The sequence below is a fragment of the Choloepus didactylus genome, chromosome 21 (assembly GCF_015220235.1).
Source record: "Choloepus didactylus isolate mChoDid1 chromosome 21, mChoDid1.pri, whole genome shotgun sequence".
Taxonomy (NCBI): Eukaryota; Metazoa; Chordata; class Mammalia; order Pilosa; family Megalonychidae; genus Choloepus; species Choloepus didactylus.
The window spans coordinates 16862670-16876081 of NC_051327.1; the positions used below are offsets into that span (position 1 = coordinate 16862670).

General features: G+C 54.5%; 2 protein-coding genes across 2 annotated transcripts in view; one reads left to right on the top strand and one right to left on the bottom strand.

Annotated features, from left to right (window-relative positions):
• Window positions 1-4693, top strand: part of BAZ1B (bromodomain adjacent to zinc finger domain 1B) — a 74154-nt gene extending 69461 nt beyond the window's left edge. The window contains exons 17-19 of the mRNA XM_037814174.1: window positions 1730-1881; window positions 3108-3211; window positions 3540-4693. Coding sequence (XP_037670102.1) covers window positions 1730-1881; window positions 3108-3211; window positions 3540-3897 — 614 coding nt within the window. The 3' untranslated portion in view covers window positions 3898-4693. The remainder of the gene's footprint in view (window positions 1-1729; window positions 1882-3107; window positions 3212-3539) is intronic.
• Window positions 4694-9893: 5200 nt separating this feature from the next.
• FZD9 (frizzled class receptor 9) lies at window positions 9894-12184 on the bottom strand. The gene has a single exon (XM_037814591.1). The coding sequence runs from the start codon at window positions 12115-12117 to the stop codon at window positions 10225-10227; it is 1893 nt and encodes a 630-aa protein (XP_037670519.1). The 5' UTR covers window positions 12118-12184; the 3' UTR covers window positions 9894-10224.
• Window positions 12185-13412: the final 1228 nt, after the last annotated feature.

Sequence of the window (13412 nt, forward strand, 5' to 3'; positions counted from 1 at the left end):
GGAGGTGAGGTGGCTTGGGCTCAAGAGCATCAGCCTGTGGTAAATCCACTCACTGTGAGACGTGGTGGCCTTCAAGTATGTTTATGGCAAGCCTCTCAACGTTAGGGAGAAAATGCATAAGGCAGGTCTAGGCCCATTGCCATTTCCTAAGAGTTCTTTTGGCCTCTGGTGCAATGCTGCTTTCAGAGAAGTTATTTTTATCTCTCCCGTTACAGTGATTTTCTTTTCCCTGTAGTTGCAGGGGTTAATAGCTTTGCTAATTTGAAAAGAAATGACTGGTTTTTCCCTGGCTTATGCTTCAGTTGGTTGGGAAGGTTCAGCTCTGTTCTCACTAGATGCCAGTAGGGGGGAAAAAAAAATAGGTCGCATCATTTTTGTCACTTTATTGACTTATTTTCACATTCATTGTTTATGAGTCTTTGAGAATGTTGTCATCTTCCTAGTTAAATATAAGTTCTACAATGTAGCCTTTTCACAGCCTCACTCTTTCCAAAATACACATTCTTTACAGGTAAGTAGAAAAGAGACCCCTCTAGGTTCCCAGCTCCCCTGTCTGCCAGAGGAATCTAGGAAGTATTTGGTGCATCAGAGCCCTTTGTCGGCTCCACCTGTTAGGCCACCAAGCATGTGGTTCTCTAGTACAACTCCAGGCCTTGGGCTGGTAGCTGTTCCTGGCGTCCCAGGCTCCATCTTTGGAATCAGCGTCTCGCTCTCTTACCAGCCTAGTCTTGAGCAAGAGACCCTGAAATAGCAAAAGAAGGGTTGTCGTGGTCCTGAAATAGAATGTAAAATGTTGTCTTTTGTTTCTGTGTATCATTGCCTCTTGATCCCCCATCTGTCCAAATGTCACGTCCCTGCTTTCTAAGGTGTGAGCAAGGAAAGGTCATGGAAAATTTGTTCAGTGAAGCCTTGAGTTAATCCTTATGGAGCACTGCTCACTGAGAATATATTGTGGGATGTTGGTCTGTCTGACGTTGAGCACCTGGTGTAAACCTGAGACTCAGATAGTCTCGGTGGCCTTTGTATTCTTTATTCTCTCTTTGGGGATCCTGGGCAGGGTTGCTATGGAAGTGGCCTACCTCATGGCTGTGATTTTTAGAAATGTAAGAAATCAGGACTGGGGGCAGTCCTGGATTGTTTTCAATGAGGGAGGCTTTTGGTTCTTCACATTATTATTAGCTTTTCTCTGAAAAGATTGGGATGGTAAGTGTAGGATACTCTGGGGATTATGAAACAGGGCCTATTCTACAATCACCTTCCATTTCAAAGGTGAGTATAGACACTACATACACTCTCTGAGGCTGGGTTTGGGCTGCGGGAACTCCAGGTAGACTTACTAGTGAATGGCTTCTCCTTCTGGGTGAGTTTAGTTTGGCAGTGAACTCCTTCAAGGGGCCTCATTCCTGGGAGTCACTGAACAGGGTGGGGATAAAAGAGGGAAGTATTGAAATAATTGGCCTTCTGAAGAGACTCTTAAAAGGTCTTCGGCAGTTGGTAAAAGGTTTCCATTCTTCATCTACTACTGCTACCTTTTAAAAGAGAAGCTTCAGTGTCCTGTTAGGTAGGGCACAAGATAAATAGCAAGAGCATCTTATTTTCCAGCGTAAACCAAAGGAAGGCATTGCTTTTCTTGTTCAAATTAATCTCCCTCCATCCCTCTCCCCCATCCCATAGACATGTTCCCTTCATCCTGAGCTGTTCTGCTCTGAATCTATATTTTCCATTTCAGTGAGACCTCGAAAGACTGTCCGGGGCAAGCAGGGCATCATCCCTCCTGTGGCAAGGCCAGGTCGACGACCAGGTAAGAAGCTGCATCCTACCAGGAGGTCTCGGCCGAAGGCACCGCCTATGGTACAAAGGATCACCGAGGTTGATGAGCTGGTAAGAATTATCATCATCCTCCTTCTAACCTTTCTTTTTCTCCTACTTCTTATTCCCTACCCCCACATTAGGAAGTCATCAGACAACAGGTGGGAGCCTCCCCCTCTTCTCCCTCCTCCCCATTTTGGAGGCTGATGAGGCAACCACAGGCCTGTAGGCAGAGACAGCAGGCCCTCCAGGAACAGCTATGTCCGGCATTCCCCTGCTGTAGCCTGCAAACAGTCTCCTTGAGTTAGCAGGCAGCCTGCAACTTGTTGAGGATTTTAAAATAGTATCCATGTGTCTCCAGTGGGTTCAGAGGGGTTGGGTCTTTTTTGTGGGAATGTCAGTAATGCTGGAGCCTTACTTACTGTTTGGTCTTTTGTCAACAGTTGTTATGGGAGGGACGTTACACTTCTCCATGCTCCCCAACCAATGTAATTCTGGTGGTTTCGCTTCAGATTTCACTTGAGCTTTCAAGAACTGAAAGAAACTCTTGAAAATGTGTTTGTTTTGACAGATCAAATTGGTCTTGGAGATGGGTTGGGGTATAGAGCAAGCCATTAGGGAGCTTGAGGACATTAAAGGACATTAAAACTCCTTGCCCAGCTGTAACTTCTTCAACTCTGGCTCTTACTACTGTGAGCTACAGCTTGGCAGGGCTTCTGGAAGGGAGCCCCCACTTCTTTTCTCCTTGGGCCATTTAGCTCCCACTTGCCTTCAGTGGAAGAGCCCAGGAAGGGGAATTGCACCTCTTGCTTTTCTGCCCTGATTGAGACAAACCCCATGCCCCAAAGTTGGCTGCTGGTGGTGGCACATAACCCTTCTGGCTCTCTGCAGTTGTGTGTTGATACTCATCCGGTGTATTACCATGATCCCATGGGCCCTGTTGGCAGTGGCCCTCTGTAGCTGATCCCTAGTGGGACGGATACCAGTATGGCAACTGCTCTCTGCCTTCTGCTTCTTTGATTACCGTCCACCAGGGAGGAGGCAGGTAGGCTGATGGGAAGGTGCCTGCCTGCAGGGCTGAGAGTTCTCTCTGACTGGAATGTCAGGTTACCTTGGATGTCTTTGCTGCAAGAAAATGGTTGAACTCCTTTTCATTTCCTTTCTTCTTCTCTTCTCTTCTGTTCTCTTTTCTTTCTTTCTTTCCTTTTTTCTGCAGATACATATATTTTATGCTCCCATCTACTCTTCTTCCTGTCTTGGTGGATCTGTAATAACATGTCGTCTTTCTTTGGTGCCAGGTGCTTCAGACCAAGCGGAGCTCCCGGAGGCAAAGCCTGGAGCTGCAGAAGTGTGAAGAGATCCTCCACAAGATCGTGAAGTACCGCTACAGTTGGCCTTTCAGGTGAGCTCTGTGTTCTACAAGGGGGCGGGGCCAACTTTGTAGTTTCTGACAGTGTTCAAATAGGGCAGCTGGCTCTATTCTAAGTGTTCCAAGCTGAACACCTAGAAGCTTCCCTGATCTCTTTCCTTTCAGGACATTTGTCAGTGTTAGGGGAATTTGCCTTCGAAATTGGTAGGGTCAAGTCTTAGGACAAGGTGAACAGACCTCCATGTCTGCAGGTTGACTGACCAGCATGTGGGGGCAGTCTGGGGCTGGTGTTTTGACGACAGGGGTCTTCTCAGTTGCATTCAAGGCTGAGCTGATGTCTCCATTTGGTGCTTCTCCACAGGGAGCCTGTGACCCGAGATGAGGCTGAAGACTACTATGATGTGATTACCCACCCCATGGACTTTCAGACAGTACAGAACAAATGTTCCTGTGGGAGTTACCGCTCTGTGCAGGAGTTTCTCACAGACGTGAAACAAGTGTTTATCAATGCTGAGCTTTACAACTGCCGTGGTAGCCATGTGCTAAACTGCATGGTGAAGACAGAACAGTGTCTGGTGGCTCTGTTGCATAAACATCTTCCTGGCCACCCATATGTCCGCAGAAGACGCAAGAAGTTTCCTGATCGGCTTGCTGAAGACGAAGGGGACAGTGAGCCAGAGTCTGTTGGACAGTCCAGGGGACGAAGACAGAAGAAATAGAGAGGCAGGGCCCTGGTAAGGGAGCCGAGGTTGGGGGAGTAGAAGGAGAGGGCAAGGGAAGGGTAGGAGAGCAGGAGAGGAAGGTTGCAAAGGAACTTGGAATGGAGGAGTTCACAGGAAGTCTAGAAATGCCCGTCATCTCAAGCTTGTGCTGTTTGTCTAAAACTCTCCTCAGGGCAGTCTTTAAGCAAAGCTCTTTGGGGAGTCTAGTATATTGGGTTGGTGGTCTCTGCCTAGAAAGATTATGGACAGAAGGCCTACACCCCACCCCACCCTTTCTGAGTTTCCAGGAAGAGTCCAAGGGCATGGCTTTGTGAACGCACTGCCTTTCCCTTTCTTCTTTCCCAAGGCCCCTCCCACTTTGGTCACCACAGCCAGTGCCAAGCCACTCTGGTCTCCAGGGGAGGGAATACCGCATTACATAGAAGGATCGCGAGTAATCAGGCCAGCTGGAGAGACAGTGTTGATTCTTTCTCTCTCTCCAATCTGTATTTATATACAGTCTTGTTTCTTTTAAGCCCGTGCTCTGTCTCTTCCTCCTTCCCCCTCTCAGGTGGCAGTATCAGTGAGTGCCATACAGAATTCTCTGTTCACCAGCATTATGAAACAGTAGTGATCTTTTGAGTTGATCTTGGCAGAGTGAAGGGACATTTCCCAGAACCATTCCTGAACACTTCTCCCCTTTGGGACAACCTTCTCCCCACCCCTCACCCCCTCAAAAAAAAAAAAAAACGAAAACCTAAGGCACTTCACTTAGAGACTGGAGTCCTGCTTATAATCATGCATATAACCTTTACTTTGGATGGATCTGGCCAGCGGGGTGTTGGAGCCCAGCCCACCCACATACCAGACAAGCTCTTAGGGGAGCAGAAGAAAAGCAGGAAGAATTTAAATGTTTAATTTTTTTTAATTGACTTTTCTAGTTATTAAAAGTTGCTTGTTTCAGCAGTGATACTGTATAAAGAACATCTTGTAAAATACTTCTCTCATCTTGCTTTGGCACATGTACAGTACAGTTTATATGATAATGTGTTTGCTTTAATTCTGCCCTTCCCCTGTCCCCCCCATCTTCTCCCTCAGGCCATCCTTTCTCCTTCAGAGAAGTTGGGTGGAGGCTTGTCTGGGCAAGCAGTGGGGTCTGGTTGAGGGAAGGGGATCCCCTGTGCCTGCCGCAGTGGCTGATCTGCCTCTTCCTCCATCCCCTCCAGCTGCCTCCCGTGCCGCTTCTGGCCTCAGACTTGGAACTCCCTGAGAACCGGAATATTTCAGTGGTCAGTGTCAGTAGGAGGTGGGGGAAAGAACTGAGGAGAAGCTCAGAGAGCCCCTTCCCTCAATGAGTCTAGCACTAGTTGTTATATTTAGGCAAAACTTTGTAGTCTTCTTTGCCTTTTATGGCAGATTTTGATAAAAATATGAAACAGGGTTTAATATTTTCTTTTCTATTAACTTTGAATTTGGAAAATTTGAGCACCTAAGCCCTTCTGTACCTATTTAAATTAAAGGAAAAGTCCAAGGGGATTGTAACCCATAGAATTTGAGAATAAAGCCTCTAATATTAAACTTCAAGGTGTGGTCCCTGTCTCTTCCCCGTCCTTCTTGCCCAAGGACTTGGGGAATTTGCTCCAGTGGCTGGTGGACAGGCCCCCAGCCCTTCTCCTCCGGGCCCGATTTCAGCACTGACAGTCCAGTTTCATCACCCGGCCCCCCGCCACTCACCCACCTCTTGCCTAGATCCAGTCTGTGCTTGTTAATAGTGAGAATCCTGTTTTCACTTCAGTGATATCCGAAATGTTTGTTGTTTTTTTAAATTGTCTTTAAGGAGGAAGGGCCCCATTAAAGGGTGAACTTGTAATAAAATTGAAATTTCAAATAAACATTATGTACTTGTGTTTATAAAGAAGAAACAACCTGGTGAATCATTCTTTGTGCTCTGGGGGTGGGGGTGGATCGCTCAGGCCCCAGCACCAGCAGCCCCTTCTCCCACCTGGGAAGGCCTCGGGATTGCGAGGCGCTCAGTCTTTCTATCCACAGGGGAGATTATCATCTGCATTTCTTACCTTCCAGGACATATGGCTGATGCCCTGGGTAATTGAAGCATGCCTTAAAATCCTGAAATCCTCTCCTGGCCTTGTCTCTGTGTAAAACCCAGAAAAGAAATGAAACATTTGAAACTTCTGAGAATGAAGGGAAACAAAGTTTTCATGTTTCATTATGGAAATTTATGTAGTCCTTATGGGACTCAATTTGGAGTAAACTGACATTTTAAAACACTTTCTTTTCCAAGAAAATTTCAAACAGAGAGAATGAAAGTGTTAACAAATTCCCTTGTGCCTAGCTGTGACATTTCTACCTCATGGCCCCCCTTGTTTTATTTATGCCTTCATTTATCTTTTATGCTGGGTTAGTTTAAGGCCAGAGGGTAGTAGGCCACTGCTGGGGGGCAGCTGCCTAAGGAGTGCAAAGGATTTGCTGAGCCACTGCTGTGACCCCCGTTACTGGTACACGAACCGGCCAGTTCCTGACCAGCTGGACTGGGGAGCGCACAGTGAGATGGGAGGAACATCTGAGGAGAACCCTGGAGCCCTGGCCACCGCCTTGCTTGTGACCTTGGTGAGCACACCCTTTGAGCCACGACCTGTGCCCAGCATTTGACAGGAGTTTTCAGCCCTGCAGGGGACGAAGCTGGCTTGCCCCAAGGTCAGATGGGAGTTTGCTTGCTCATGCCCTCCAGGCCCAGCTTTGGAGAAGGGAGTTGTGTGGTCTCTTGGCGTTTTCTACGCCCTGCTGCCTCCCAGCCCCTATCCCTGAGGTCCTGCTTCTTGGGGTTGGGGGGAGGGGTCTGTTAGACGGTGCCTATGGGGCCATGATTGTGTCCTTATCCTCTGCAACTGTCTCGGCCATTCTTCCCCAGTCCCTTACTCCCCAGGGGTGTGGCCTTGTGGCAGCCACTTTGGTTGATAACTACAAATGGGGACAAGAGAGATGTTATTGTCTCAAATGGGGACAAGAATACAAAGAGAACTCTATTCAGCAGGATAGGAGTCTGAATGTACATCTGGAGAGTCCACTGAGACCTCTGCCACGTCACTGGTCTCTGGGGAGCGGGGGGGATGGTTGGGTGGAATGGGGGTGTCTGGATTCCAAAGCAGCCACGCTTCCATTAGGAAACAATGTCCTGCCATGGAGCCCGGAGGTCCCTAGCAGGATATGGAGTGGAAAAACTCAAACCAGGTAGAAAGAGACTTATATGACTTCTCTATCCCCTGCACAGGGCGGTAGGCCTTTTTACACAGAACTGGCCCCTGGGAGGAAGCAGGGGGCTTCCTCCTCCAGCGTGTGTCTTGGGGAGCAAGGGGAGCTGCTGACCTCCCTAGGACCTCTTCACGACCCAGCCTGCCCTCAGCCAAGATCACCCCTGCTGACTCCTGTGTACTTTGAATGGTTTCCCTGGAACAAGTGTTGACTGTGAGGTCAGGGCTAAGAGGTTCTGTTAATTTGGCCCCCTACATGTGCAAGCTCACACTCAGGCAGATGGCTCGGCCCGCCGTGGTGCGTGCACCCACGTACACACTGCACGTGCACCTGCATACAGACTGCACTCCTAGATCCAGATGCGTGGACACCAAGACCACCAAAGGGAGGCCCAAGGGGCCACAGGTGCATGCCTGCAGATGTTGGTGTCCCAGATATTTTTGTTTGGCTTTGGAATTTTCTTTTTTGGGGGGAGGTTCAGCTGTGGGAATAGCTCTGGTCTCTCCCTGCCTCCCCTCCCCCACTTTGCCCAGCTTCTCGGGATACAGTCTCCCTAGGTTAGAACAATGAAACGATGGGGACCAGGCCCACAGGTGGGAAAAATCACAAAAGCACCCAAGTCAGACTTAGGTTGAATTCCCAGCCTCTGCCTCAAACCAACAGGCTGTGTGATGCTGAGCCAGCCAAACCCTGTCCAAACCCTTCCCTGATCTGTAAAATGGGGATAAGAGGATCAAATTGGAGAGCTGTTGTAAAGGTCTTCAATAAATGTGTTTCCTTCCTTTTCCTCCAGGGTCTGGGACTTTTCCAAAGTGTCTTGCAGAGCTGAGAAGCCTTAGCTGGCATGGGCCTGCCCTCCTTCCCAAGCCCTGGTTCATGTGGACCAAACCAGGCTCAAAGGAGCTGTCCTCCCCTGGAGTCTGTCCCTCTGACTGCATTGTTTCCCCCTGCCCTCTCACACCCCTCCTGTGCCAGCCACCCTGGAAACCACCAGACTTTACCACTGAGCCCAACACAGCCAACCACACCCTGCAACCTTCCCTTCCACTGACTGGCAGGTAATGGAGGATGAACCACCACACTCGATGCCCACTGCCCCCCACCCCTTCACCCCTACACACATCACTTGCCTTTCTCTTTTCCAGGTCTCTGGACTCCTTCCTCTCGTCTTGCTCCAGCTGCCCCTGCCTCACACAGGCCCTTACCATCTTTGGTTCTGCCCCCTGCAGACTTGGCTTGTCAGCCCAGCTCGTTGCAGCAGCTGCCCCCTCCCAGCTCCAACCTGGGCTCCTTATTATCGTCAATAAACTTGTTCTGTTTCTCAAGGACCCTCATATGAGGAGTTTCAAGGTGTTTGGGTCACTTGGCTTCAACGATCAAAGAAGGCACTGGGACTTGATTTGTGTTCTATGTGACAGTTAAGATTGAGATAGGGAGAAAGGAAGAAGAAGAAGGCATTCCACATGTAAGAAACCGTAAAAGCAAAGATGTAAGGACAGCAAAGTGCCCCAGGGGTCGGGGGGCACCGTTCCTTGTGAGGGACAGCCCTTGACCCCTTCAATCCACACTAGGCCTGCCTCTGGGAATTTGACCCAATCTTCTTGATTCTCATCTGATTTCTCTCTTGACCTTGTGAGACTGATGGTGGATATAGGGCAAAGAAATCCTGCCTGAGGGAACCCCATTCTGGGTTTGGGGGGCTCAGCCCTAGTACTGACAGGAAGCAGTCAGCCTTGGGCGTGTGAACTTCTCCCCTGCCTTGGGCCTCCTTTTGGCTCCAAAGTGAGGCCAGCAGCGGGGTGGGCCCATGGGGCCTCCAGGCACTGACGCTGATTGCCGGCCCTGTTAGACCCGCACCTGTCTGCAGTCACAGCGGCCAGGGCAGAGGCCAAGGTGAGACCCAGGGGTCTGACGGGTTCTCCAGGACAGCCACCCACACACCCTGCTTCCTTAGGGTGCACAGACAGGGACAGGCCCCAGCAGTCCTGGGCTTCCCTAACACATGGTAGATCTGCCCCAGTAAGGAGCAGTGTCCCATTCCTCCCTGCTGCTATTGGTGCCTCAAATCTTTACATGACCCTGAAGGAGAGCAGGAGCCCAATTCCCACCATACTCAAGGGTTCTCCATCTCCACACCCAAGTCTGCCACCAAGACGCCCACATGCCAGTGCAGCTCCACTCTACCCAGAGATATGGGGGGGCACCCCGAATAGGGCCCCAAGGAGGGGGGCGGGACCCCAGCCTCAGCCCCCAGGTCCTGGGCAGGGCCAGCAGGGTGGGCCCGTGGGAGACAGTGGGGGCAAGTCCTAAGCTTCTGAAGGGACCTTCGAGACAACTGTGACACCCGCTAATAGGCTCATTTTGTACACAAATGTGGAAAGCAAAGTCTGGAAAAGGGAAAACTTGCCCGTAGGGCCCAAGCAAGCTAGACAACCCCGGGGCCAGGGGTGGGATTCCCCGAGTATCCCGGCAGGCATCCCAATCTTACTTGGGGAGCACAGACCCTGGCCTCAGAGACTGACAAGCAGAGGCTGCTGACAGGAGCAGGGACAGGTGAGAGGGAGAGCGCGCACACACACTCTCAGAGGCTGGGGTTCCTGCAAGACACAGCTGTGCCACCGGGAAACTTCCTCCTGATTGGTGGGCAGCCAGAGACTGGGCATCTGGGGATCAGCCCAGCACCCACCCCCCAGCTCTGCTCACTAGGGGCCCTCCACCTCCCCACCCCAGAGAGGACACGGCAGTGCCACACGGGGGTTTATTCCAGTCACAGCTTCCAGAGAAACTCAACAATAAATTACATCATTAAATAAACTCCCTGCTGGGCCATGCTCCCCTCTGCCGCCTCCTCTGCCAGGGGGGCTCAGCCAGGCTACACCCCCACTTGCCCCCCATTGTGGGGGATAGGGGAGACAGCCTCAGTGAGCAATTGGGGGGGGGGGTTGAAGGAGCGTCTCCTCACCCCATGCACTCACTTGCTTGACCTTGACAGCTGGGCAGCTGCTAGTCAGCTGTCTCTTTGGGAGGGGGAGGGTTAGGAGGGGGCCGCGGCCGCCCCAGTCCATGCCTGCATCCCTAGAGGTGTGTTGGGTTCTCCAGAGCGGGGTCCGTCTTAGTCATGTGCAAGACCACGGTGGGGGCCTTGTAGTGGCAGTGGGTGCCCCGGCCATAGCTCCCAGGGGCCCGGCAGGCCTTTGCCCGGGCCCGGCCAGCTGCCATCTTGCGGTGGCACAGGCTCTGCCACGTCTGAAAAGTCTTGGAGCTCCACACCCAGACTCCGCTGGTGATGCCCACCACCAACGACATGAAGATTTTGAGCATAAAGACGGCCACAGTGGGCACTGAGCCCCCCGGCAGGGAGCAGTCCCGCCGGCCTCCAGGCACGGTGGCTGCCGTGCACAGCAGCTCGGTGGCCCGAAGGCGCCAGAAGTCCATGTTGAGGCGTTCGTAGACGTAGCAAACGATGACACAGGTGGCGGGCACCGTGTAGAGGATGGAGAAGACCCCAATCTTGACCATGAGCTTCTCCAGCTTCTCCGTGTTGGTGCCGCCCGTCTTCATGATCTTGCGGATGTGGAAGAGGGCCACGAAGCCCGTCAGGAGGAAGCTGGTGCCAAGCACCAGGTAGCAGGAGAGGGGCACCAGCACGAAGCCCGTGAGTGCCGCCGCGTCCATGCTGGCCACGTAGCAGAGCCCGGTCAGCTCATCCCCGGCCACCTTGCGAAGCGTCAGGATCACGATGGTCTTGAGGGCCGGCAGCCCCCAGGCGGCCAGATGGAAGTAGCTGCCGTGCGCCTCAATGGCCTCGTGGCCCCATTTCTTGCCGGCGGCCAGGAACCAGGTGAGGGTCAGGACCACCCACCAGAGCGAGCTGGCCATGCCGAAGTAGTAGAGCAGCAGGAAGACGAGCGTGCAGCCCGTGTTCTCCAGGCCCTCCTGGATCACGTAGAGCGCCCCCGCCTCCTGGTCGCAGGCCACGCTCTGCGCTCCGGCCACCGCGCGGATGAGGAAGGCCAGCGAGTAGACGTTGTAGCACATGGAGAGGAAGATGATGGGGCGCTCCGGGTACTGGAAGCGGTGAGGCTCCAGCAGGAAGGTGAGCACGGTGAAGGCGGTGGAGAAGAAGCACAGCGCCGACCACACGGCCATCCAGACCAGAGCGAAGTCCTTGTCGCGCCGCGACCAGAACACCTCGACGCCCGGCACGCAGCGCGGCGCGCACGAGCGACTCTTCTCCACGTACTGGAACTTCTCCGGGTTCTCGCAGGTGCCGCCGCCGCCGCCGCCCCCGCCTGGGCCCGGGCCGCCGTCGCCGGGGGGCCGCGCCGGCCGCGGTGCCACGGGCAGCATGTCCAGGCCCCGGTGGGGCTCGGCGGGGCCGGCCGTGGCGTTCTCGGGCGCCTCCATGCAGAGCGCGTGCGGGTCGTTGCGCGTGGGCAGCTGCGCGCAGTCCAGCGAGTCCGGCCAGCCGAAGTTGAACTGCTCCATGATGGGCGCGCAGCGCAGGCGCGCCTGCTCGCACATGGGCCGGCAGGCGGGGATGGGCGTCGAGACCTGGTCGGTGCACATGGGCGCGTAGAGCGAGCACAGGAAGAAGCGCAGGTGGCCGTGGCAGCCGTACTGCACCAGCGGCGCGAACTCCTCCAGCTTGGCGGCCGCCTCGCGCTGCGACTCGTGGCCCAGCAGGTTGGGCATGCGGGTCAGGTTGTAGCCGATGCCGCGGCACATGGGGATCTCCACCGCCTGGCACGGCGCCGGCCCGCGCCCGCGCTCCGGGTCGAAGCGGCCGATCTCCAGCGCCGCGCCGCCCGCCGCCAGCAGCTGCCAGAGCAGCAGCGCCCGGCACAGCGGCGGCACGGCCATCCCGGGCGGCCCCGGCCCGAGGGCGGGAGGGCGGCCCCGGCTCACTCGGGCCGCCGCCGTCCGGCACCCCCGAGCCTGCCCGCCGCGGCGCGGGGCGCGGGCCATCGCCGTGCGGCCCACGTGTGCCCGGGGCAGCGCGCGGGGAGGCCGCCGGAGAGGAGAGGAGGCAACCGCGCCCGCCCGAGCCGCCAACGCCGCCTGCCACCCGAGCGGCCGCCGAGCCAGCGCGGGCACCGCCTCCCGGGGCGCCGCTACAAGTCCCGGGGGCGGGGCGCCGGGAGGACACGCCCATGGGCGGGCCCTCAGCCTTCCGAACACGCCCCCGGCCCGGCCTTAAAGGAGCCGGGTCTCGCACCCACGCGGGAGTGAGGGGCGGGGCGGGGCGCTACCTCGTCTGCCCGCTCACCTTCCATTTCCACTCGGGTTTTCCCCTTCCCCTGCTGCTCAAACTCTCCCAGCCGCCAACAACGCCCCATACCCTGTCTCCCCTTTTTACCCCGGGAGGGGAGACCATTTCAAAGGCCTCCACGCGTGGGAAGCCTCAGCCTTGAACCAACTGGCAATTCAAGTCCAGCCTCTGCCTCTTCGCTAGTTGTCTGTGACTTCGGGCTCGTCTCTCTGAGCCTCAGTTTCCTTTTCTGTAAAACAGGCGGGTAATCGTACTGTTAAAATTAATAACTGTCATTTGTTGTGCAAGTGCCGCTTATCGATCACTCTACACAGCAGACCTCATTGCATCTTCTCAGCCATCAGGGAGAGTGGTTCCCTAGCCCCATCTCCCAGGTAGGGAACCTGAGGCTCCAGAAGACGTGACATACCCAAGGGCAAAAAGCTATTAAGTGCCCCATTTTGGGGGGCTGACTCCTGATCCCAGACCCACTCTACAAGTTCTCTTTGCTCCCCACGGGCAAAGTGTTGTCACCCCTATCAGCTGGGAGCTCAGCTCTCTGGGGTGCCCCCATCAGGACCTCACCTGGGCCTCCCGCAATGGAGATTTTTGAGGCTGCTTCTCACAGACCTGGAGGACTGGATTTCATCGCCCCCAGCCACTGTCTCCCTTTGCCCCACCTCTCCTCTGAGCTCCCTGGGCAGGGCTCGTGGGTTCCCGGGAACACCCTCCACCCAGGTTGCCAACACCTCTCCTGGAGCTGCCCCCACAGAGCGCCGGTTCTGCCCCTGTCCCTGCACTGCCCAGGGGTATGACCCAGAGTGCAGCCCCTGAAATGACAAGTGTTCCCCTCATGCCCTCTCCACCACGCTGGCGGGGTGCTGCCAATTATTACTCCCCCTGCTCCCCGTGGGCGGCACCCACACCTTGGGCGGTAGGGAGAGGGCAGGCCTCCTGCTGTGCCTGGCACAGTTCGGTTACTCCGACTCCCTAAGTGACAGCACACAGGTGA

What these genes read in the sequence shown, in the direction of transcription:
- FZD9 (XM_037814591.1), bottom strand. Translation starts at nt 12,117, where the DNA reads ATGGCCCGCGCCCCGCGCCGCGGCGGGCAGGCTCGGGGGTGCCGGACG.